The 25,513-nt window shown below is 46.8% G+C and overlaps 1 protein-coding gene across 7 annotated transcripts in view; it reads right to left on the bottom strand.

Annotated features, from left to right (window-relative positions):
- PLEKHA6 (pleckstrin homology domain containing A6) overlaps positions 1-15,669 on the bottom strand; it is a 135,842-nt gene extending 120,173 nt beyond the window's left edge. For 3 of the 7 annotated variants that reach the window (XM_073217083.1, XM_073217081.1, XM_073217082.1), the window contains exons 1-3: positions 15,185-15,668; positions 10,058-10,134; positions 275-332 (exon numbers count right to left, since the gene is read on the bottom strand). In XM_073217083.1, coding sequence (XP_073073184.1) covers positions 275-332; positions 10,058-10,134; positions 15,185-15,267 — 218 coding nt within the window. In that variant the 5' untranslated portion in view covers positions 15,268-15,668. Of the gene's footprint in view, positions 1-274; positions 333-10,057; positions 10,135-15,184 lie in introns of all 7 variants that reach the window. The other 4 variants (XM_073217084.1, XM_073217089.1, XM_073217080.1 and 1 more) reach the window with 3 other exon arrangements.
- Between the last annotated feature and the right edge of the window lie 9,844 nt (positions 15,670-25,513).

Below are 25,513 nucleotides of genomic sequence, written 5' to 3'. Positions count from 1 at the left end.
AACTTCCCGTGATTGACAATGGCTCTCCGGGCCAACATAAACACACACACAGAGACACACACACACAGAGACGCACACGTACCCCAAGCGCACACCATGGCTTCATCTGCCGCGCTCACTCGGAAACACTGACGCGTCCTAGTCATTCACAGACCCCAGCAAGGCCTCCCGTGAAAAACCACACCCTTCACCCACCTCTCCGCCCAAGAGGTAACAGTGACAAGTGGAAAAGCGGCACCCACATGAGACCAGAAAGGAACTCCATCTTACTCACTTGATGAAATACACAGCTCCTTCCTGGGTGGAATCCGTCTCCCAGCCCTTGGGCAAACCTGCGAGGAAGCAAAATCCCAAATCACTCTCCTTTCCTTCCTGTAGCCCCGCCTGCGCTCAGGAGGGACAGGGGCTGGGACAGCCGGGGAACCCCACAGAGAAGCCAACAGGGTTGGACCCAACCATTCTAACCCTTTTCGTCCACTGTTCCTACCACTCTGAAGCCAGTAAATAATAAGAGATGTGGCGATGGATGGGATGTCCCCTGTCAATAGGCAGTAAAGCGATCAAATGAATCATTGCCCAGAAGTTTTGCTCATTCAACAAACATGTATTGAGCATCTACTCTGTGCTAGGCCCTGGGGATACAGCAGGGGAGGCACAGACGGTGGCCCTGAAAGGGACCTCGGGGTCATCCCACCAGCCCCCGTATGTCACAGAAACAGAAGTTGGAGCAGAGGATGGGCACCTTGCCCCAGGCCTCACAGATAACTAGCCCCCAAGATAAGACCAGGACTCAACACTCTGAATCCCAGACCAGTGTTACTTCCAGATTCTGCTGCTTCTGGAAAAGACACTGAGGACTTCGAAAAATGGAGAGACAAAAAATTTTTTTCTTTAAAATGAGGTATAATTGACATAAAATACTAGCTTCAGGTATACAACATAATGGTTCAATATTTGTATACACTGCAAGATGACCACCACAGTAACTTTAGTTACCATCCGTTACCATACAAAGTTACAAATTATTTTTTAATATCATGAAAACTTTTAGGATTTGCTCTCTTGGCCACTTTCTTTCTTTTAACTGAAGTATCGTTGATAGACACTCTTACATTGGTTTCAAGTATACAACACAGTGGTTAAACAGTTACCATATTTTTATTTTTATTTATTTTTTATTAAGGTATCATTCATATACACTTTTACGAAGGTTTCACATAAAAAACATTGTGGTTACTACATTCACCCAGATTATCATGTTCCCCCCATACCCCAATGCAGTCACTGCCCATCAGTGTAATAAGATGCCACAGAGTCACTACTTATCTTCTCTGTGCTACACTGTCTTGCCGGTGACCCACCCACACACCATGTGTACTAAACATAATACCCCTCAATCCCCTTCTTCCTCCCTCCCTACCCACCCCCCCTTTCCCTTTGGTAACCACTACTCCCTTCTTGGAGTCTGTGAGTCTGGTGCTGTTTTGTTCCTTCAGTTTTGCTTCCTTCTTATACTCCACAAATGAGGGGACTCATTTGGTACTTGTCTTTCCCCACCTGGCTTATTTCACTGAGCATAAAACCCTCTAGCTCCATCCATGTTGTTGCAAATGGTAGGATTTGTTTCTTTCTTATGGCTGAAGAGTATTCCATTGTGTATATGTGCCACATCTTCTTTATCCATTCATCTTCTAATGAACACTTAGGTTGCTTCCACATCTTGACTAATGTAAATAGTGCTGCGATAAACATAGGGTTGCATATGGCTTTTTGAATCTGAGATCTTGTTTTCTTTGCATAAATTCCTAGGAGTGGAATTCCCGGGTCACATGGTATTTCTATTTTTAGGTTTTTGAGGAACCTCCATATTGGTTTCCACAAAGATTGAAGTAATTTACATTCCCACCAGCAGTGTAGGAGGGTTCCCCTTTCTCTGCATCCTCACCAGCAGTTGTTGTTCCTAGTCTTGTCAGTGTTGGCCACCCTAACTGGTGTGAGGTGATATCTCACTGTGGTTTAAATTTTCATCTCCCTGATAATTAGCAATGTGGAGCATCTTTTCATGTGCCTGTTGGCCATCTGAATTTCTTCTTTGGAGAAGTGTCTATTCAGATCCTCTGTCCATTTTTTAACAGGATTATTTGCTTTTTGGGTATTGAGGCATGTGAGTTCTTTACATATTTTGAATGTTAAGCCCTTGTCAGATATGTCATTTACAAATATACTTTCCCATACTGTAGGATGCCTTTCTGTTGTACTGACGGTGTCCTTTGCTGTACAGAAGCTTTTTAGCTTGATGTAGTTCCATTTGTTCATTTTTGCTTTTGTTTCCCTTGCCTGAGGAGATGTGTTCAGAAAAAAAGTTGCTCATTTTTATATTGAAGAGATTTTTGCCTGTATTTTCTTCTATGAGTTTTATGGTTTCATGACTTATGTTCAGGTCTTTGACCCATTTTGAGTTTACTTTTGTGTATGGGGTTAGACAATAATCCAGTTTCATTCTCTTACATGTAGTTGTCCAGCTTTGCCAACACCAGCTGTTGAAGAGGCTGTCATTTCCCCATTGTATATCCATGGCTCCTTTATCGTATATTAATTGATCATATATGGTTGGGTTTATATCTGGGCTCTTTATTCTGTTCCAGTGATCTGTGGGTCTGTTCTTGTGCCAGTACCAAATTGTCTTGATTACTGTGGCTTTGTAGTAGAGCTTGAAGTTGGGGAGCATAATCCCCCCAGCTTTATTCTTCCTTCTCAGGATTGCTTTGGCTATTCAGGGTCTTTTGTGGTTCCATATGAATTTTAGAACTATTTGCTCTAGTTCATTGAAGAATGCTGTTGGTATTTTGATAGGGATTCCATTGAATCTGTAGATTGCTTTAGGCAGGTTGGCCATTTTGACAATATTAATTCTTCCTATCCATGAGCATGGGATGTGTTTCCATTTATTGGTATCTTCTTTAATTTCTTTCATGAGTGTCTTGTAGTTTTCAGAGTATAGGTCTTTCACTTCCTTGGTTAGTTTATTTCTAGGTATTTTATTCTTTTTTATGCAATTGTGAATGGAATTGTTTTCTTGCTTTCTTTTTCTGCTAGTTCATCATTAGTATATAGGAAAGTAACAGATTTCTGTGTATCAATTTTGTACCCTGTAAGTTTGCTGAATTCAATTATTAGTACTAGTAGTTTTGGGGAATTACCCATCTTTTAAAATCCTCACCCCCCACTAGTGCAGTTACTGTCTGTCACCATGGTTTCTATGCTTTTGTCTCTCCTCTCCTTCTGGTACCCCTATTATGCAAAGTTTCCTTTGGAGTTGTCACACAGCTCTCTTGGCATACTCTTGTTTCTGGAGGTTGTTTTTTCTCTCTGTTCCTCAGCTTCATTGTTTTCCTATTCTCTAATTTCCGTCTCATTGATTTTCTTTACTTCCAGCAGTCTAGTATTCATTCCCTCCACTGTATATATTTTATTCCAGTTACTGTATTCCTCAGCTCTGAGTGGCTCTTCTATCTCTTTGTTGAAGTCCTTCCTGAGATTATCATTACTTTCTTGCAGATCAGTAAGCATATTTATGACTGTTACTTTGAAATCTTTATCAAGAAGACTGTCAATCTCCATTTCATTTAGTCCTCTTTCTGGTGTCTTATGTAGTTTTGTCTGGAACATATTCCTCTGCCTCATTTTGTCAGGGTTTCTGTGTTTTTTCCTTTGTAGTAGATGGATCTGCTGTGCTTCCTGGTCTAGAGAGTAATGGCTTTATAAAGAAGGCATCCTATGGTGCCCAGAAGCTCAAGACTCCACTCTCCAGTGACTGATTCTCCTTTGTGGTGGAGCCCCAGTTGCCGTGGTGGGCTACAGGCAGGGACACCTTTCTGTGTGTCTGGCAGCTGGCAGGGGGTCCATCTTTTTCCTACAGATGGCAGTTTGCCTCAGCCAGCTCTTGATGGGCCCAGCAGAGGTGCTTCTGCTGGAATCATTGTGGGCAGGCGCTCTCTGCTTGCCCTGAAACCATGGCGATGGCAGCACTGATGGGCTAGTGGGGTGTGGGGGGGCAGTTGTGAAGCTCCAGGGTGGGCATGTGGTGGGGGGGCATGTGGGGGCACAGTCGCACGGCAGTGGCAGGACACAGCACAGGTGTGCCACACTGAGTTGGGCTGCCCACGAGGAGGAAGGAGTGCTCAGAGCTGCCTCCCATAGGTGCCTCCCCAACTGGGCTGAAAGAGGGCTGAGAAAGCTGGGAAAGCCTCCCTCTGCCTGCCAGGCAGTGAAGTCTGACACTGCTGGGCTGAGCGGGCTGGGAGGGTGGGCAGGCAGTGTGCAGGGAAGCACCTGGGGGCTGAGCTGCTAGTGAGGCGGGTGGAGTGTTTGGGGCTCTCGTGAGGGCCGGACCTGCTAGGCCCAGGCAAGCCTGTGGAAGTGTCATCCATTTGCCCTTTCTCCTGCAGAGAGAGCTCCAACCAACCTTTACCCCTCTGGCAACTTTCCCACTGCTGGTAAATCTTTCAAAATGCTGCCTAAATTTTGGGTCTCAACGGACAAATATAGAATCCTGTCCTCCACAAGAGGCAGGAGTCTCAGCCTCTCAGAGCACCCAGCTGATCACCAAAGCCCAGTGCAATGCGGACTCGTGTTCCCAGAGCATATCTCTAGGGCAAGGGGTGCAGGGTCACTGAACGCTTATGCCCTCCCCACTCCATTCCTCTTCCTCCTGCTTGTGGGTTAGGGTGGGGGAAAGGCTGGCACCCCGATTTATCACGATTCTGTCCCTTCACCCTTCTCTGGGTGGTCTTTCCTTCTTCCCCAGGTGTAGGTGGTCTGTTCTGCAGCCTTCAGGTCGTTTTCAGGATGAGCTGTATCTGCTGTAGTTTCTTCCTTGGTGTGTGTGTGGGAGGAGGTTTCTGCATTGGCTTCCTACGCCTCCATCGTTTTCCCCTCTCCCGGGAACTTCCCAGTATGCACTACAATATTATTGACTATAGTTACATACTGTACATTACATCTCCATGACTTAGTTTATAACCAAGCATTTGTACCTTCAACCATTTCACCCACCCCCAGCCCCTCCCCTCTAGCAGCCACCATTGTGTTCTCTATATGTATGGGTTTTGCCTGGTTGGTCTGTTTTGTTGTTTAGATTCCACATATGAAGTGAAATCATATGGTACTTCTATTTCTCTGTCTGGCACAATTACCTCAAGGTCCATCTATATTGTCAAAAATCATGATTTCATTCTTTCCTATGGTTGAGTAGTATTCCATCTTCTTAATCCATTCATCCATCAATGGACACCCAAGTTGTTTCCATATCTTGGCTATCATAAATAATGCTGTAGTGAACACGGGGGTACAGATATCTTTTTGAATTGATGTTTTCATTTTCTTTGGATAAATACCTAGCAATGGAATGGCTGGATCATATAGTAGGTCTATTTTTTATTTTTTTAAGACCCTCCATACCGCTTTCCATAGTGGCTGTACCAATTGACATTCCCACTAACAGGGCATGAGGGTCTCCTTTTCTTCATGTTCTCTCCAACACTTATTATTTCTTGTCTTTTTGATAACAGCCATTCTAACAGGGGTGAGGTGATTTCTCATTGTGGTTTGGTTTGCATCTCCCTGATGGTCAGTGATGCTGAGCATCTTTTCATGTGTCTGTTAGCCATTTTTATGTTTTCTTTAGAAAAATGTCTATTCAGATCCTCTGCCAATTTTTTTATTGGATTTTTTTTTTTTTTGCTATTGAGTCATGTGAATCTCTATATATTTTGGATATAACCCCTTATTATATATATGATTTGCAAGTATTTCCTTCCATTGTATAGGTTGCCTTTTCATTTTGTTGAGGGTTTCCTTTGCTGTGCAGAAGCTTTTTAGTTTAATATAGTCACATGTTTGCTTTTGCTTTTGTCGCCCTTGCTTTTCTAGTCAGGTCCAAAAACATCATTGCTAAGACCTATGTGAAGGAGCTCATCACTATATTTTCTCCTAGAAGTGTTATGATCTCGCGTCTTCCATTCAACTCTTTAATCCATTTTGAGTTAATTTTGTGTATGGTGTGAGATAGCAATCCAGTTTCATTCTTTTGCATGTGGTTATCCAATTTCCCCAGCACCATTTATTAAAGAGACTGTCTTTCCCCATTGTATATTCTTGCCTCCTTCGTCATAAATTAATTGACCATATGTGCATCGGTTTATTTCTGAGATCTCTATTCTGTCCATTGATCTATATGTCTGTTTTTAAGCCAATACCACACTGTTTGGATTACTATAGCTTTAGACGTAGTTTGAAATCAGGTCATGTCATGTCTCCAACTTTGCTTTTCTTTCTCAACATTGCTTTGGCTATTCAGGGTCTTTTTTGGTTCCATACAAATTTTAGGATTGTCTGTTCCAGTTCTGTGAAAAATGCCATTGCAATTTTGATAGGAATTTCACTGTATCTGTAGATTTGCTGGCCATGTAAAATGAGTTTGGATGCATCCCCTCCTCTTCTATTTTTTGGAAGAGTTTGAGAGAGATAGGTATTAAATCTTTGAATGTTTGGTGAAGCCAGCTGGTCCTGGGATTTTGTTTATTGGGAGGTTTTTGATTACTCATTCAATCTCCATACTAGTAATTGATCTGTTCAGGTTTACTATTTCTTCACAATTTAGTCTTGGAAGATTGTCTATTTCTAGGAATTTATCCATTTCTTCTAAGTTGTCTAGCTTGTTAGCATATAATTGTTCATAGCAGTGTTTTATGATCATTTGTATTTCTGTGGTATCAGTTGTAATTCTTTTTCATTTCTGATTTTATTTGAGCCCTCTTTTTTCTTGGTGAGCGTAGCTAAAGGTTTGCCAATTTTTATCTTTTCAAAGATCCAGCTTTTAGCTTTATTTACCTTTTCCATTGTCTTTTTAGTTTCTATTCCATTTATTTCCACTTGGATCTTTGTTATTTCTTCTCTCCTCCTACTAACTTTTGGCTTTATTTGATTGTCTTTTTCTAGTTCCTCTGGGAATAAAGATTGATTGAGATTTTTCTTGTTTTTTGAGGTTAAGCCTGTATTACTATGAGTTTCCCTCATAAAACTGATTTTCTGTATCCCATAAGCTTTGATATGTTATAATTCCATTTTCATTTGTCTCTGGGTATTTTTTTATTTCTCCTCTTATTCCTTCATTGACCCATTGGTTGTCCAGTAGGACGTTGCTTAGTCTCTACATATTTGTGATTTTTCCAGTTTTCTTCTTGTAACTGATTTCTACTTTCATACCATTGTGGTCATAAAAGATGCTTGATATGGCTTCAGTCTTCTTAAGTTTACTTAGACTTGTACTGTGGCCCAACATCAATCTGTTCTGGAGAACATTCCATGTGCATTTGAGAAGAGTGCGTATTTTGGTTTTGGATGGAATGTTCTGTATATATCTATTAAGTCTACCTTGTCTAACATATCACTTAAAGCTAATGTTTCTTTATTGATTTTCTGTCTGGATGATCTATTAAAAAAATCTTAATAGCATCTCTGAAAAAAAGTATCTGTGCAAATGCTCAGAGCAGAGAATCACAGATTCACAGAGTGAGCAAGGGCTGAATAGCTGAGGAATCTGACATTGGCCCAGAGGTGCCCGGGTAGCTCCAGAGAGGTGCAGCACCTCCATCTCCTAAGGGAGTTGTGCTAGGTACTGTTTCATCCTGCCCACCTTCCCAAAACAGCCACCCTGGCAGCATCCTGCATCCCTGGCAGACAGGATTCCTCTACCCAGAAGCCTAGGCAGAGGAGCCTTTTGAGAAACCAGAGAGAATCTACTGTCAGAGTTGGGGGCCAGCAGGACACTGGTGGTGGTCATTCCTTCTGCAGGTGTAAGAGCCCTGTGGCTGACATTGGAGAACAGGTGTGGAGTCTCCTGCCAGTCAATCACTGCCTCCTTTCTGGTCAGCCCACATGCTGTCTTCCGTATGAGGTTTTATAAAATATAGCTATTTATTTGTTCTGAATCTGTCCAGCCAGGTTATCAGCCGCCTTAGAGCACAAACTGCTGGAGAGCAGAACCTGAGTTCTATATAGTGGTGGGCCCAGCTTTTATTCATTCATTCTATTCACCCCTATTTATCGAGGGTCTGAACTTCCATAGTCACTGTGGATGGTGGTGCTACTAGAAGTGCTTCCTTCCTCTAAGTTAAACATCTGACCACTATTAGTACATTTAATCTGCATGGCAACATTTTATAATAGGCATCAGCCCAAACATTTTTATAGATGAGGACACTGAGGCCCAGAGAGGTTAATCAGCTTGCTTAAGATCACACAGGAAGTGTACGAGCCGGGATGTGAGTCTGGTCTCCTGCCTCCAAAGCTCATATTCTTTCCTCTGTGCTGCTCCATAAATGCTACTTGTTCCCCTCTGTCCCTGTGGGAGGACGTTCCCATTCAGAAGGGCGTGGGTTGGCAGTCTCCCCAAGTAGAGGGATCCCCATTGGGTCAGAATCATAAATAATCCTGCCACTGTGATGTGCCTGGGAAAGAGGCCAGTGTGGATTATGTCCCCTGCCTTTTCCAGCAACTTCCCTCCACACTGCCCTCTCTGCCTGGGCAACACCAAGAGCGCTTATATTCCTGTCCAGGCTGAGTGCCCGCTGAGGCAGCTGCCCTCCCAGTGAGCTTCAGGGGCATCTTAACCCCTTCCCAGCCTTCGACAACCAGTTGGCTGCAGCCAAAAACGAAAGTTGGCTCCTAGGTTTTTATTCATCTTCCAGTCCTACCTAGGGTCATAATGAAATGAATGAACTCAAATTTTAAAAGCTAAAGCAATGAGGGTGGCAACCACCTGGACAAGGAAACAGCCAGTCTTGTGGTCAGGAGGCTCCACTTCCTGTCAGAAACACAACAGTGACGATAATAATGGCAGTTACTCACATTGACAGTGGCTCTCTAGAGCAACGTTTGCTACAGCATTTTGATGCTCATAATCCTATCCCTATTTTACCGAGGAAGAGGCCAAGTCCCAGAAGAATTAAAGCATTTGCTCAAGACCACACTAATAAAAAGCAGAGCCAAGATCTGAGCTCAGGTCTCTCTGCCTCTAGAACTCACGCACTTAACCCTGATCGCGCCGTGCCTGTTAGCTGAGTGGCCTCGAGCCAGGCACTTCCTCTGTGCTCTTCAATTTTGCTACCTTTGAAATGAAGTAGTGAGACTCCAGGATCTCTGAAGTCCCTTCCAGCTCTAAAGACACCACGATTCCAGCCTCAGAACTGAGAGTACAGGCCCTGGGCAAGTCAGCACCTTAAGCCAGTGTGTCCGGCCGTGTGGCTGTGCCTGATGAGCCCCAGAACCACGCGCCTCGGGGGCAGTCGGGGGCAGGGCTGGGACGCCAGTGAGGGCAGGTCCAGGGTGGCACCCTAAAGAGGATGATTGGCTGTTCATTTGAAGCTCCCCAGGCCTTCTGATGCTTGGTGTCTCTACCTCTTCAGTTTAGACTGAAATCTAGCCTGGGAGGTCCCTGAGGGCTACTAGCAGAATCTTCTCCATAGGAAGCAATCAGGGTGGGCCCTGCCCCCTTTTCTTTAATGCTCCCCCAATGTGAAGGAGCTCCTATCAACCATGTAGGGTTATTTAAATTAAGTTAATGAAAATTTGAAATTCAGCTCCTCAGCCACACTAATCACATTCCATTGCTCTGCAGTGACGTGGCTAATGGTGGCTCTCCTGAGCAGTGCAGAGAGAGGGCATTAACATCATGGCATCCAGTTCTGGGGCACAGTCCTGGGATCTGGGGTGCTGCCAGGTCAGGAGCTCTCAAGGTGGGGGAAGAGAGAGCGGTATATCTTTGTCCTCAAAGCTCTGTCCCACATATTAACTGTAGAGCTGGAAGCTTGGAAAGACCTCAACGTGAGTACCAACCTCCGGCAACATCCCACAGCTGATGGTCCAAATGCTAAGCTGAGTTCATTCATGGAGAAAGGCAACAACTCAGAAGCAAAATTGGGGCAGGGGATTCCTACGGCCACCTCAGGCCATGCTTCCTCCTCGGCTGCAAAGGCAGGGACGGGAAGCTCCTTACCCGGGCTGGCGGAGTGTCCACTCTGGATGGGCGATTCCGTGCCAGGGTGCACCCAGCTGGTTGACCTTTCCTCATCACTATAAAAGGCCAATAAGAGAGTGTCAAATACAAGAGAGGCTTCCCGGAGCAGGCTGCCCACCTCCAAATTCCCATCACCACCGTCTGATCTCAGATGCCTGAGATGGGGGCATTCACACTGCCACTCACGCACATTCACAGAGCTCTTACTGAGCAGACTGGGGATTCAGAGGTGAATATCTGATGTTTGACCACAGAGAATATATAACCCATTGGGGAAACAGACATATAGAAATACAGTTGCAAAATGATATGATAGGAGGTATAATCCGAATATAGTTAGGCACAAACGGCATAGCACCCTACAAAGGAGGGGGTGCTAACTGGGAAGAAATTAAGGAAGGGGTGTTCTGAAGAGGTGACATCTAGGAGGTTGGTGAAGTCACATGAAAAGAATAAGGGAGGTCCTAAACTGGCAGTTTCTCAATGGATAAGAAAGAAGGAGGCGGGGTCAACTGGGAATCCTTGGATATCTAAGATGCTGTATTTCTTCATTCATGGCATTCCCTCACATTAGGAAGAATTACAGATGATGAATCTGAGGTTCAGAGAGGTTAAATAATTTTCCCAGTCACACAATCAATAGGTGATGAAGCCAGGTTTCAGAACTAGACCCACCCCCACTAAATCCCGAGCTCTCTCTAATGTCTTACTCCCAGCAAAGTAAGCCTCCCAGGAACACAGATCCTCGGGGCTCTAGATCTGATGGCAGATGAGCCCATCATCATTTCTCTACCCCCACCCACTAAGTGACACCAAATTTTCAGGGGCCAGATGTGGCCCAGTATGAAACACGTGACCTCCTTGGCCAATCCAGGCATGCAGGGAAGAGGACTCTCAGATCACCTGTGTCACCCAGGCTCTAGGGTGGGGCCTTGGGACCAGGACAGGATACCACTCAATGCTTTTAAGGTACAATTAATACCTTAATTAATATAATAAACTTCACTTAAAAGGGATCTACTCAATTTTTGTTGAAGATATACAATGAACTGCACATATTGAAGGTGTACAATTTGAAGTTTTGACATATGCATACACCTGTGAAACTATCACCAAAAACGAGAGGTGAGCTTCCCCAAATTCTCGTGATGCCCTTTTCTATCTGCCAGCTCTTGCTGCCCTCACCCTACGCCCAGCAACAACCAATCTGCCTCCTGTCACTATAGACTAGTTTGCATTTTCTAGACTTTTATATAAATGGAATCATACAAGCTAGACTTCTTTGACCTCATTCTTTCTTCTTCCCTTCTATCCTCTTCCTTTCTTTTCCTCCCTTCCCTCCATCCATGTGGCGGCATGTTAATTAATTAGTTAATTCCCTTTCACAATGGAGTAGTACTCCATTGCAGGCTGTGCCGATGTGTTCATCCACTCACCTGCTGCCATGAACATTTGTGTCCAGGTCTTTGTGTACCTGCTTTCTTTTCACTTGACTTCACTGATTCTCTGAGTTTGGACACCTGCTGCAGAGAGAGGTGTCCCGGCTGACCCACCCCTCTGATGGGGAGAGAAGAAACAAAGTTGCTGTCCTGGGGGCCCAGGGCCCCTGGAGCCTGTGTGCACCGGCAGAGATGACCTGACCTGCACTCTGGGCTTTGGTCCTGGGAGGCAGTAGGAGAGGAAGCCAAGGAAGGGGGAATTCTGCAAGGGCTGAATTGTAAGTGGGGGGGAAATTCATCCCCATACACCCCCTCAAGGAGACTTTGGGGCCCCTGATTCCTCTCCTCTCACACATTGCTTCCTTCAGACTTGGAGACTATTGCCACCCACTGGGGTATGTGGACAATCACAGGGTCACACAGGTGGGTACAGCCCAGCCTCAACTTCCCCTTCCCCTTGTCTCCCCCTTCCCTCCCCTCATTAGCCCTGGGCAGTTTTTCCCAGGGCTTTGGGCTGGCGTGGAAACCAGAATTGGGAGGACTGATGTCACGGCAAATCCACAGCTCCCGAGCATAGCTGGGCCGTGAGCACCATCTAGAATCTTCTCTGGGGCCCTCATCAGTTGCCATTTGCAGATGTTCTAAGGTTCCCCACCAAAGTCCCATGCCTGCATCTTCTCCTTTCTCCAACTCTCATTCTCAGTGGATAATCTTATCTCTTAATTCAACAGAAAAATAGAAACCATAGGAAGTAATCTACCCACATTCCCACCCATCCTTTAATCCTTGTCTTTACACTGGAGCAGAGATGGCCTTGCCCGTTTAAGGCTGATAACCCCTTTGCCTGGGTTATAGTCGCCATCATCTCCCATCTCTTCTAGAACCATATTCTACAGAGTACCACAGACTTGTATCTTCAGTTTCTCTCCCCTTTTCAAGTCCAGCTCATCAGCCCTGTCTCCTATCTGTGTCCTCCCGTCTGGACCTTCAGCCTTCCTCTCAATGTTACCTCTCTTTCCAGCTTCCTGTCCCGAGCTCCTCTTCTCGCTGACCAAGCATCCCTCTTGGAAACTAGTCCCTTCTAGCTGTCCCCACTTCCTGGTCTCCCGCTCACCAATCCTCTGCAACTGCTTTCTATTCCCTGACCTCCCCTGAGACCACTTTCCTAGAGGCCATTAAAGACCCCGTAGTTCCTAAACGCAGTCATCACGTTCCAGTCCTGAGTTCATTTGGCTTCTACACCACTGGCCATTCCTTCCTAAACATCCCTCTTGCTTGGCGGGCCCTGGTGCTGTCCACCTCTGTGACCTGTAGGTCTTCCTCTCCGTCCTGGGCTTCCTCTACCCTTTTCCTTAAATGCTGCTGGGCGCCCTCCCGTCTTCCTCCGCCTCTTCTGGGTGGTTCCCCTTATGTGCTGACTCCCAGGACTCTCTCTCCAGCCTCTGTCCTGTACATCCAGCTGCCGGTGAGACATCACCTCCTGAATGACCCCAGAGGCCTCAGTGTCAGAATTTCCTCACTGTGTGTTCCTGCTCCCTAAAGTCTGTTCCTCTTCCCAGACTTGATCCCCGTCGGACTCAAGTTCAACAGTTTGAGCTTTAACTTCGATTCTTCCTTTTCCCTCCCTTCCCCAGCATTTAGGCAGTAAATGCACACTCTCAATTCCTCCTGAAGATTTCTCCCCCCACCCCCCGCCTCTCAGGTCCCTGTCAGCTGTCTCCTGGACTTTCGCAATCACCTAACTGTTCACCACACCTCAAGTTCATCTCCCGGCCTCCCTGTTCATCTCCCAAATTGTCATTCGCCCACGCAGCTGCCAGAAAGATCTTTGAAAATGTAGATCTATCTACGTGGAGCCTCTGCGGAAAATCTCCTTTGGTTCCCCATCACCTACAGGATCAAGCTGAAGCCCCGAAGCCTCTCTGTGGTGCCCCATTGCTGCTTGCTCTGCCTCATCTTCTGCAACTCCCTGGCGGCCTCTACTCCATCTCTCTCTGCTGACCCCTGCAGATTGTTCTAGACACAACCTGTGCCTGGCACCCACCCGACACCTCTTCCCATAGGCCTCTGCTCCAGGACTTCTTTCACCCTAGTCTCTCTCCTCCACAATCCCCTCAAAAGCCTCCTGCTTGGAAAACGTCACTTTTCTTTATTGTGTTCCTCCAGCATCCTGCCAAGACCTTTAGAATGTATCCACTTAGTTTCTAAGTATTCATTTGCATCTTCTCCTTCCTACCTTCAAGGAAAAACAAGTATCTTATTGTTGTTTATCTCCCATGCCTAGCACTGCAGCAAATAGTGGATACTCAGTAAGTGTTTGTGGACTGAAGGATGGAAAGAAGCGGGTAGGCAGGCAAGAGATTGGGAAGAAAGACGAGAAGAGCCAAATTAACGTCATCAGAATAGCTGAGGAGATGATGGAAATTCAGATTCCAAGGCCCTGCCCCAACCCTTCTGAATCGTCATCTCTGGAGGTAGGGCTCAGGACATGGCCTTTTTCATAGGCCTTCTTTAAGTGAATCTTGTGACTCTAAAGTTTCAAACCACGGACAAAAGGGACTCTAGTTCTAATACTGCAGAAGTTCTGTTATTTAAGAATCTGACCCAGGGTCAAATACTTTAGCAGAATTAATTTTTAAGATAATCTAATTATGGCATTGATTATGGGCATGGAGCTGATAATTACAGAAAAACGGACTAAAGCACATGTGGAGACTGAAAAACACCAAAGAGAAGCCAGTGGCCACCTGAGGCCCTGCGAAGGCAGTTCGGTACAAGGTAAAAGGAGACAGCGCTCTGAGTAACAGGTGCTGTTCTCTCCCACAAGCCCTCTCGTTTCCCCATCTGAAAACTGAGGGGGTTGCAGCCAAGGTCCCTTTCTGCTCTACTGCTCTGTGAGCGGCCATCTGAGGACGGGAAAACTCACCACATATGGGTACCCACTCAGAACGCTTCTAGGCTTGCTGTATTACTGGGAGATTTCTATCCTGGCCAAAGATGACTACAGAGGGAGCACCGGCGGGGCCACTCTATTATAATGACATTATGCCAGAGCCATTTTGGTTTATGAAATTAATACAACAGCGCTAATATATTACTGAGAACCGCGAAGGCCCAATCTCTCCAAAGAACGCCAAACGAACTGCAGGCATCTTCTCCTTCCCCTTGACCACTGCCCCACAAGGAAGCAGGAAGGAAGGGGCTGCCGCCCTGGCACACTGGGCCCTGGGGCGACGGAGTGCCCGGGGCTGGCAGTAGAGGCAGGGTCTCCTGATGTGTGGTCAAGCCCGCGTCTGCCCTGGGCAGCTCTGGGCTCGGGGAAGAGACAGCCCTGGCCCTGCAGTGGCGGAGCGGAAAGGACAGCGCTGCAGGCCGGGCCCGGGGTCTGGCCGCCCTCCTCAGGGCCCCCCCACTCCGCACCTGTGCCTGCAGCGGAGGGAAAGGCCAGCGCCCGCCCTGCCCAGCCCTGCCCTCGGAGAGGGACTTTGACCCACTGTGGAGAAGGCGGGAGACACATTCAAACAGGCGGCGATAAACTTATTAGTCATGCCTGCTGCTCAGCCACCGCTTCCCCCCACTCTCTGCGGGCGGCCCCCAGCCCTGCCACCTTTCAAGTTGGACAACTTTAAAGAAAAAGGCAGGAAAAAAACGAGAGGGGCCAACGTACTTGATGAAGAAGACTCTGCCCCCGCGGTCCACTCCGTAGGTCCACCGGCCGGGCAAGTCCAGCCAGTCGATCTCCTCGGCCATCTCGGGGTCCCGAGCCCCTCGCGCTGGCCGGCCCCGGGCGCTGCGCGGGCGGCGGCTTCCTGCGGGCCCGCTGCTCCTGGAGGCAGCGCCGGGGGGGTGGGGGGGGCGGGGGCGCCCCTCCTGGGTCCCTGGCGGCGGCTCTGGCCTCCCGCTGGAGGCGGCTGGCCGCCCGCCGGGCAGCAGGGAACGGCGAGACTTAACCCTGGCCGGGCCGGGCCGGGCCCCAGACCGCAGCCGCCTGCTGCCGGGGTCGACGCTCCCGCCGGACGGCGCCCGAACTTCAGGACCGGCGGCCGGCGCGGCGAGGACTCCTGCCGCCGGGCTGCGCCCCGCGGCGCCGCGGTCCCTCCCGGAGCGAGCAGGTGGCCGCGGCCGAGCGAGGGGCGGTGGCGCTCCGCTCGCAGCTCCGCGCCCGCACTTGAACCACCGGCGGGCGAGGGAGGCGGGGCCCAGCCGCCGCCTCGGAAGGTGATTCGCAGCCGCAGCCGCGGGTCCCCGAGTCCCGGCGCAGGGCGCGGGGAAACCAGCCTGGCTGCAGGAGCCTCGAGTGAGGAACCTGAGGGACGTGTCCAGCCACCGAACGGGAAGGGGGAAGTGGTCAGACCTGGTTCGGCTCGGTGGGAGGTTAGCGGAGGACAAAGGTCAAACGCAGGCAGGGTGGCACGGGTGTAAGCGGCAAGGCGCCCAGGAGGCCCTTCTTGCAGAGATGTCAGCCTCAGCAGGCAAGCTGGCCCTCGGCTCTCTTTCCCGGCACTTCTTCCCAGAAGCCTGCCATGACTAAGTAGAATCGGAGTGAGGCCTTAGAAACCTGCTCAGAAACCAACAGCGTTCATGTCCCTTCTCCCTAACTTGAACTAGAAAAACTAAAAGGAAAAGAGGGGGGGGAAAAAGAGAAGGGAATGTGCTCTGTACACAGAATGCAGGTTGCAAGCTTTCAATACTGGCATATGAAGATGGTGTTGTGGGAGCCCACGTGGTCGGCTGTGTCTGGGTCTACATCAAGGTTGGGGTCTGGTCGGCTTTCCCAGCTTACTCAGGACCTGCCCCTGGGCCTGCGATAGGTGCACACAGTTCATTCAGTCCATGTGCCAGACCCAAGGGAATCATTAGACAAAGGAGAGACGGCTGCCTTTAGAGGAAGCAATGGGCCCCATGGCAGTTGGCAGGGATCTGTTGAGTATGCATACTCATTGTGAGCATTAGGAAGCGATTTTGATCCCTGGTCCACCTAGGTAATCCCTACTCACCCCTTCAGGGTCTACTGTGTGTTACCTCCTCCCAGAAGCCATTCCTGACTACACCAGATTTCTATGCCCATCCTTTATGTGTCATGACACCTTATTAATAACCCTGTAGTGGACTTACCTCACTGTAAGGCAATCCTCGATGTACTCTCTGTCTCCTTCACTGAGCTGTGTGCTCCCGAGAGCAGGCACTCCATCTCATTCATCTCTACAGCCCCAGCACCTAGCTGGGGCACCGAATTAGTGTTTGACGAATGACTAATTCTGTTATAACTGGGAAACAACTATAAACACAATCCTGTACTTTTGGACCTATGGGCCTGCCGCATATAACCATCAGCCACATCCGGGTGTGTGGTGGGGAGAACTTTCTGGAAAAGGAAACCGCCAGTGAGCCTTCCCAGGTAATCCAAATGTTCAAACTGTAAGGTGTAATGCACGTACATCTGATAGGTAGTGAAGCTAGAAGATGGCTCACAGAACATCTAGTCCAAGCCTCTTATTTTAAATATGGGAAACTGAGGAGCAAAGAAGGGAAGGACTGATTGAGGTCACTGAGCAAGGTGGTGGCCGAGAAAGATCTGCCCACCAGTGTCCCCACCAGAGCTCTTTCCATTGCTTTGTTCTGCCTCCAACACTGGAAATTCCCTCTGCCTTCATATACAAGTTGAATCCTGTGTGCCAGCTCTAAGGCCAGTCCATTTTCCGGCTGCAGAAGAGGAGCAGAAGCCCGTAATACCCAGCCCTCTCCTCCCTTCTCAGATCCTATGGGTTCCTGGTCAAGAGAGCTGCATTCAACAGTAAGGAAGGGCCTCATTTTCAGCGCAGGTGAGGACCGAGGCCCCTTTGCTCCTAATTTGGGGAGGGTTGGGGGCGTCAAGGGTTCAGACCCCTCTCCAGGCCCAAGCCTTGTGAAACACCTGTGAGACCCCCCAGCCCAGCCCCCCGTGATAGCCGAGGATGTGAACTGCCAGAATTGTTGCCAAGATGTCTCCAGGGAAAATATCAGCAACCAGTGCACTCCCAGTCCAACCAGAGCAACCAGTAAGGGTGGCTGCTTGGGCTGAATGTGGGTGGGAATAGGGAACAAAATGACATATATTTGAAAGCATGTATTCCACCGCTGTCTTCTTTGAGGAGTAGGGACTCCTGTTGATTTCCTCACAAGATTTTTGCCTTGTTTTTCTCTATAATCTAGCCTGGGATTCCTTGGAACGTTTACCTAAACAAGAAAAGGCCAGTGGTTGAGATTTTGAATGTTTTTTCCACTCATTTGAAATAAGAAATCAGGTTTGAAAATACTTTTCTAACTGTGATGTATCCTCACCAGTGACCTTTTATATTCTAACTCTTGTTTATCAATTATGATCAGTATTAATATTGCTTATTAGACATTTTAGCAAAGGAGCTAAAGATAATGCAGAAAAGGAGTAGAAAACTCAAATAAAAAACAGCTATTGGTTCAACAATTACCTGGAAGAAGGCAGAAAGGTTGATATGTTGAAATGAAAACCTTCAGGCTTTGCAATCAAAAAAGAAATGTACTTGCTTATTTTTCCCATGCAGCAAGTTTTACTTTACTTCTTTAAAAGGCAACAAAGGATGTGGATGAAATATATCAATAATATCTGGAAATGACTCTGATTCTCTCATATATTTTGAGGCCTTAGTCACTTAAAATATTATGCTTCTGGTTTAGCAACCGTGGTAAGCTGAAAATTCTCCGACCCCCTCCTCCCAACCCAACTCCACAAAAGCTGTCCTGTCAAATGCCTGGAATCTATGAGTATGACCTTATTTGGAAAAAGGTCTTTGTAGATGTAATTAAGTTAAGGATTTTGAGATGAGATTATCCTAGATTATTCAGGTGGGCCCTAAATTCAATTACAAGTGTCCTTACACAAGGCAGGCAGGGGGAGATGTGAAATGGACAAAAGTGGAGGAAGCAATATGGCCACTGGAGCAATGTGGCCATGAGTCAAGAATGTTGACAGCCACCAGAAGCTGAGGCAAAACGATTCTTCCCCAGAACTTCCAGAAGGAGTGTGGACTTGTCAACACCTTGATTTCAGACTTCTGGCCTCCAGAGCAGTGAAAGAATGAACTTTTGCTGTTTTAAGCCACCCAGTTGGTGGTCACTTAGTACAGCAACCATGGGAAATGAATAAAGCACCAATAAGAAAATCATAACAATGAGGATTGAGATAAATGTCTATTTTTTTTTTTTTTTTTACTTGTCCAATATCCAATCTCCCTTCTTCTGTTGATTGTCCTCAAATTTCCTTTTTGACCTCCACCCTTCTGCCCACCAGCCCCTGCGGGCTGGATGGGCTGGCCCCACCCCCACCCAGCTCCATGGTGGAGGGGTAGGGCTGCTGACAGAGGAAGCCATTCTGACCCTTCCTGGCCACAGTGATTGGTTCAGGAAAGGACATGTGACTCAGAGCAGACCAATGAGATTCAGTTTTAAGAAGAGCCCAAAATTCTTGGGAGGAAGCCCTTTTTTCCTTGGATTTGAAGCTGGTAAGGGTCATTTTGGCGCTCCTGGGGTCTTCATGTGGAGAGAGTCTGCTGAAAGTGAAGCCAATACAGGAGAAACTGGAACCAGAAGATGGAGACTGGGTCCTCCTTACATCTCATGAGCCCTGGGACCCAGCTTGCCAGCACAGCCTCTACCCTTGGAATTTCCATTTTTAGATGATAATAAACACCCTTATTTCCTTCAGCCAGTGAGTCAGGTGTCTGCCCTAACAACTGACCGATATACAAAGGTCATGCTGTCTTGTGTCCCTAACGGTTTTTTGGTTTAACCAATGTTTCTTTGGGAAAGCCAATGAGATAACCACCTGCATTTCTAGTGATACGAAAATGGGAACTTTTCTCTTTCAAGAAAACCACAATTTTAGATCAAGAAAGAGTCTTATTGATTATCTAGTTCGAAGCCCACATTTTCTCCCTGGATGCTGGAGAATTCAGGGCAAGTACCAGAGTTGTGACAATTACACAGTAGAACTAGGACCACAACCCAAGTCTCCTGAAAACTTGATCATCTGAAAGCTAAATTTCAAGATGTTTGCTTTACCACTTAAGCATATTTGGCCAAGAGACTCGCATAGTTACAAGAGGATTATAAGAGATCCCTCTGCTATATAAAATAACCACAATAGTAATTTTTATTGAGTGCTGGTGTTTAATAGCTGTGTTTGCCTGCCTGCTGATTTTCTTGCAGGAATTAGGAAGCCAAGGAAAGGAAGGCCAGGGCCATCTCAGCTGGGATCGGGGATGCTATTGTGTAAATATGCAGAAGCTCAAACGAACTAGTTACTTGATTAAAGTTTTGCTTCTGTAAGGGCTTGAGAGGAGGTGTTTGGTATAAAAACTGCCATCCTAGTGCTAGTAACCAGAGGATTGTAGAATCCTGAGGTTTCCCTACAGCTAATTGAATTGCACTGCATTTATTCCACAGATAATAAATTTATTGAGTACCTTCTGTGGGTCAGGTACTGTTCTAGGCAGAGTCTGGGAGTGGGTAAAACAGGAATTCCTGCTCTCAGAGAGTTTATGTTTAATGAAAATATAGTCTCAGGGGATGATGGGTCTATGGAGAAAAATGGAAAGAGTAAGGGTGGTAGGAGCAGTGGATGCTCTGAGCCTATGTTCCATCTGTTCCATACACAGGGTGGTCAGGAAAGGCCTCACTGAGAAGAGTGACATTTGAACAAACACTTGAAGGAAGTGAGAGATCAAACCGCGGGGACATTGGATAAATATATCCCAGGCAGAGGAAATAAGTGCAAAGGACCTGAGGCAGAAGCATCCTTATTGTGTTTGAGAACCGTGGAGGCCAGTGCAGCCGAAGCAGTGTGAATGGGGGAGAGAATAGCAGGAGACAAGAACAGGGGGTTGGGGGAGGCAAGATCATTGTAAGGAAATTTGCTGCTAATCTAGGTGAGGTGGAAAACGATTGGGGGTTGAGTGCACAAGTGACATGATTTTCATGGTTTAACATTTTTTACAGGATCATTCTGGCTGCTGTTTGGAATAGGATAGAAGCAGATTCCAGGCAAAACATGATAATGGCTTGGTTTATGCTGTTGGGGGGTAGAAGCAGTGAGGAATGGTCAGATTCTGGGTATTTTTTGAAGGTACAACTAACAGATTCTGCTGATCGGTGGGACTTGGGCTGTGAGAGGAAAGGGGGCCTCAGGATGGCTGCAAGAGATTCAGCCTGAGCCACAGAAGTTTAGAGCGGCCGCTGACTAAGACAGGAGTCAGCGGCAGGAAGAACAGGTGTGGCAGGGAGGAGACACGAGGTCCATTCTGAGCATGTCAAGTTGGAGGTGCCTGTGAGCCACCTAGGGAGAGATGAGTGATACACGAGGTTGAAGTCTGTCTCAGGATTAGAATATACATTTGGTATTTTTCAGTGATTAGACAGTGTTACAGTCATAAGGCTGATTGAGATCACAAAGGATATGAGTGTAGGTACGGAGGAGGCAGAGATCAAGGGCTGAGAACTAGGACGCTCCAACTTTTAGAGGTCAAGTTAATGCGAAGGACCCTGCAAATGAGACTGAGTAACAAGCGGCTACAACAGTAGGAGGCAGATACAGAGAGTAGTGTCCTGGGAGAGAGGTGTGAGTGGATTCACATCACCCACAGGACAGGCAATGTGCAACCGGGCCTGTGTTCTAGAAGGACTGAGGTTGCGGTGGGGGTTCTGTCTGAGCAGGAAGCAGCTTGTACTGCTGTACGAAAGGTGGAAAGCCAGCCCGGTTATTTTCAAGCTGGCCTAAGAATGGGCCTGGGAAGGTGATCATCTTGGCTAATGGGCCCCTGCTCTCTGTAGAGAGGAGTGTCTGAAATGTGCTTCCCTTAGGTCCATCTCTCAAAGTCTCTGCTCTGGCTTCTCCTGGGAATGACGCCAGCCCAAGATGGCTGGCTGACTTTTCCTGCCAGTACTGCATCATGGAACAGAGAACTGGCCCTGGCAGCTCCCAGGTGGGTGTGGGGAGGAATGAAACTGTCAATCATCTGCTCAGGGCAAGCAATGTGGGCTGGGTGGAGCCCTGCAGAATGGCCCACTAGACAACCTGCTGCTATTTCTTCTCTGGATCTCTTCTTGAATCTACAGCTTAGACAATGCTCTTTCTGTGCTGACTTTAAAGTCTAACCTGGGTTTTTTTCTAGAAAATGGCAGCTGGTGCTGACTTGGGCATTTCCTGGAACTCACACAGCACTTTGGTTCAGTTTAGTTCAATAAACTTGTAAGACATCATTGTGCCTCTATTTTAATGCAAAACTGTTCCAGCCTTCAGCCAGCCAGTTTCTTCCCCTCGTGTCTCTGCCCCCCTCTAACCTGCCGGCCAGTCCTGTACACTCATCAAAGACCTTAGCCCCACGGTTCCTCTCTGTGCTCCTGACTTACACCTCCATGTCTGTTCTGAGCCCTCTTCCTCTCCGTACACGGCACAGTAAACAATCACCCCATTGCTTAGCCCCCAAACCTAGGAGTAGCGTGACCAGCTGTCCCAGTTTGCCTGGAACCTGCCTGCCCTAGTTTTACCCTGGAAAACTCCATGTCCCAGGAAACCCCTCAGTCTCAGCAAACTGGGATGGTTGGTCAGCCTACCTAGAGTCACCCCGGATTTCCTACTACTCCTCATATCCCCCAACCATGCACCTGGCTCTCCCCACACATATGCCCCCTTCCCACGTCTCCTGCCTCCTGGTCCAAGCCTCCACTATGTCCCACCCAGACCACCCCAAGAGCCTCTTCATGTGGCCTACCTGTTTCTTTGCTTATCTCACTACATTTTTCATGCCATTGCCAGAGGATCTTTTGTAGAGAAAATATTATCATAGTACCCACACCCCTGCAGTTCAACATTCCAACTACATTGGAATAAATCCAAATTTCCTCCCTGTATGATCTGACCATTCCTTACCTATCCACTGTGACTTCATAGTTCACCCCCTCTTCCTCCTGTCCCTGACGCCCCCATCTCATGACTCCCTCCCTCCTGCCATTCAGGTATGCGGTCACAGTTCCCCTCCGCAGGGATACTTTCCTCAATCACCTCACCCAGATTTGTTTCCCAAGCTTCTCCCTATCATATTGCTCTCCTCTGTTTAATCTGCATGGCACAGATCACTATCTGAAGCTATTTTGTTAATTTTTGGGGTTTTTGTATATTTTTGTACATTGACTAGCTCAGTTAATATGTCATCCTTGAAAGCAGAGACCTGGCCAGTCTTGTTGACATCTATGCTTTAGCACGTGGCTTTGCACACAGTGAAATGCTCAGAAAATATTTGCTGAATAAATGAATATTCAGCACACAGTACAGGCCTCTCACTGTAGTCATAAATGATAATGAATGGACAAATTAATGAGAGTCAGCCAAGCTCTGGTTAGGCACACGGCCCACCTTAATAAGTAAGATATGGTTCTCTGGGAGCTTATGGTTCACTCAGAAACATGCAAAAGTCAAAGTTTTAAACTAAATGAATATGCTGGGGAGTAAGAAATGTCAATATCGTTTTTTTTTTTTTTTAATAAGATAAACTTTGCTCTGGGTCCCTATCCCACTTGGTTGCTCTGGGTCCCTATCCCACTTGGCGGGTAAGAGGTTCAATCTCAATCATCACTGAGCCACTCTCCGACCCTCTAGAGCCACAGGGAACTCCCAGGAGTCCAGAAGATCCAGGAAGGGCTCGTTAATCTTCAGTCCGCCCTGGCACCTCCCATATGCTCCTGGCTCCTCCTCGTAGGGCCTTGCAGGGCCATCTGCTTCTTGGCCAAGCGTGGACTTGGGGGAGAGGATAGGTAAGAAGGCTGAAGTGGGCTTTGTGGGAGTGTGAGCGCCAACCCAAGCTACTCAGAAGACCTCTCCAAATCCCCGTGCTGTTTTCAGCCCCGGGAAATTGTTCCAAACGTGCTTCTGTCTGTGAATTCCACCTCCCTTCACCAAGCCCTTCCCTTCTTTCCCTCCCACCCCTGAGCCATTCTTCAAAACCTCCCTTAAGCGGCGCTCTTGCTGCTTCCTACAGACGGAGGAGATGCTACAACAGTCAGTTGTCCACGTAAAGAGAGTTCTGACATCTCCCTCCACGGACTGTTCCTCTGTCAGGATTCCCGAGGTCAATTAGCAATATCACATCCTCGTCGCCGAGCATAGTACAGCCGACTCATTTGTCATTTCTCCTGCTCCTTCATCTGTAGCCCCTGAGTCCTGCCAACTACAGTCCTCCACGACTCCCCCTTTGCAGTCTCACCATCCCTTTGTTTGGGCTCACTTCCTCCCTATATTTATACAAGAACAGTCTATCTGACCTCTCCATTCTAGCTTCTCCTCAGTTCGATCCATCCACCAAATAACCCGAGAGCTCTTCCCAAAGAACCAGTCTGACCGTGTCATCGCCTTGATGGCTTGTCACTGTATAGAGAATGAATCAGAGCAAATGTGGTGTGGCCTTCACAGCGCACTGTCACTTAGGCCCTTGAAATAAAGCTTGTCCTCCGCTGCGTTTCTCCATCCCGTAGAACCTCTAGCCTTTGACAGGAACCTCCTATCGGCCATTTCCCAAACATGCTTCCCATATTCTTGCATTTCTACTTTTTCTCTAAAGCTATTTTTCCTGTTTGAAATGTCCTTTGCCTCCCTACCCTTCAACTGCCCCCTTTCCCCAACATCCACCTGAGTAAGAGTACTCGCTCTTCCATCTCATTCATTGATATTTCCTGAGAGAAGAAATGAAGCATTGTAGTTAAAGGCATGGACCCTGGAGCCAGGCTGGGGTTAACTCCTAGTTTTGTGCCAATCTCCCTCCCTCTCTTGGGTGATCTTGGGTAGGTTATTGTGAACCAAGTCCCTCATCTGTAAACTGAGAGATATATACACATATCACAAAGTACACCATCTGATATTATTATTATGCTCCAAAAAAGGTACTAAGAAATTTTTATAAATAGCCTAGTTAGTCCCCTCAACTACACTGAGAGACATTACTATTCAACTGTGCACATGACTGCCTAAGAGTCAAGTAGTTACTCAAGGACACAAGCTGGCAGAAATGGAAAACTGGAACTCAAGCCCAAGGCGATCTGTACCGATGTGCAGGTTCTCTTCAAAGCACTGAAAAGAGCCTTGGGTGGGAAATCAGAGAAGACTCATCTCTCAAACTCCACCTTAAGAAATTAGCCAAAGAAAATCAAATTATAACCAAAGAATGTAGACAGAAGGAAATGGACTACAAATCAGAGGACTATAATCAAAATAATGCAAAACAAAACAAAATAGAGAAAAATCACTGAAGCTGTTTCTTTGAAAAGATTGACAAAACTGGTAAACCTCTAGCCAGACTTAACAAGAAACAGAAAAGAGAGAGAAGACGTAAATTACCAAAATCGGGAATGAAAGAGAAGACATAATTGATCCTATTGACCAGATAAGGATGTTTGCTCTCATCACTTCTATTCACAATGTGCTAAATATCCTCGACAGTACAATAAGGCAAGAAAAAAGAAATAAAGGGCATAGAGATTGGAAAGATAGAAGCAAAACTGTTTTTATTCTAAGATGTAATCATAAATGTAAAAAAGCCTAAGGTCACAGGATACAAGATCAGTATACAAAAATAAATTGTATCTCCATATATCAACAGCAAAAAATTGAAAACTGAATTGAAATAAATATAATTTGCAATAGCATTAACAAATAGGAAATATTTAGGGATATGGGCAACAAAATCTGTGTAAGATCAGTATACTGGAAACTATAAAACATATCCCGAGAAAAATTTTAAAAGACCCAAATAAATGGAAGAATATACTATGTTTATAGATCAGAAAACAATATTAAGACATCCATTCTTCTTAATTCAATCTATAAAGTCAATGTATTACCATTCAATACCTCACCAGGCTCTTTTTTTTTTCTTTTGTAGAATTAGTAAGCTGGCTATAAAATTCAAATATAAATGTAAAGGACCTAGAATAG

This window comes from Manis javanica, chromosome 11 (assembly GCF_040802235.1).
Source record: "Manis javanica isolate MJ-LG chromosome 11, MJ_LKY, whole genome shotgun sequence".
NCBI lineage: Eukaryota > Metazoa > Chordata > Mammalia > Pholidota > Manidae > Manis > Manis javanica.
This window is presented reverse-complemented; position numbering and strand designations above follow the sequence as displayed.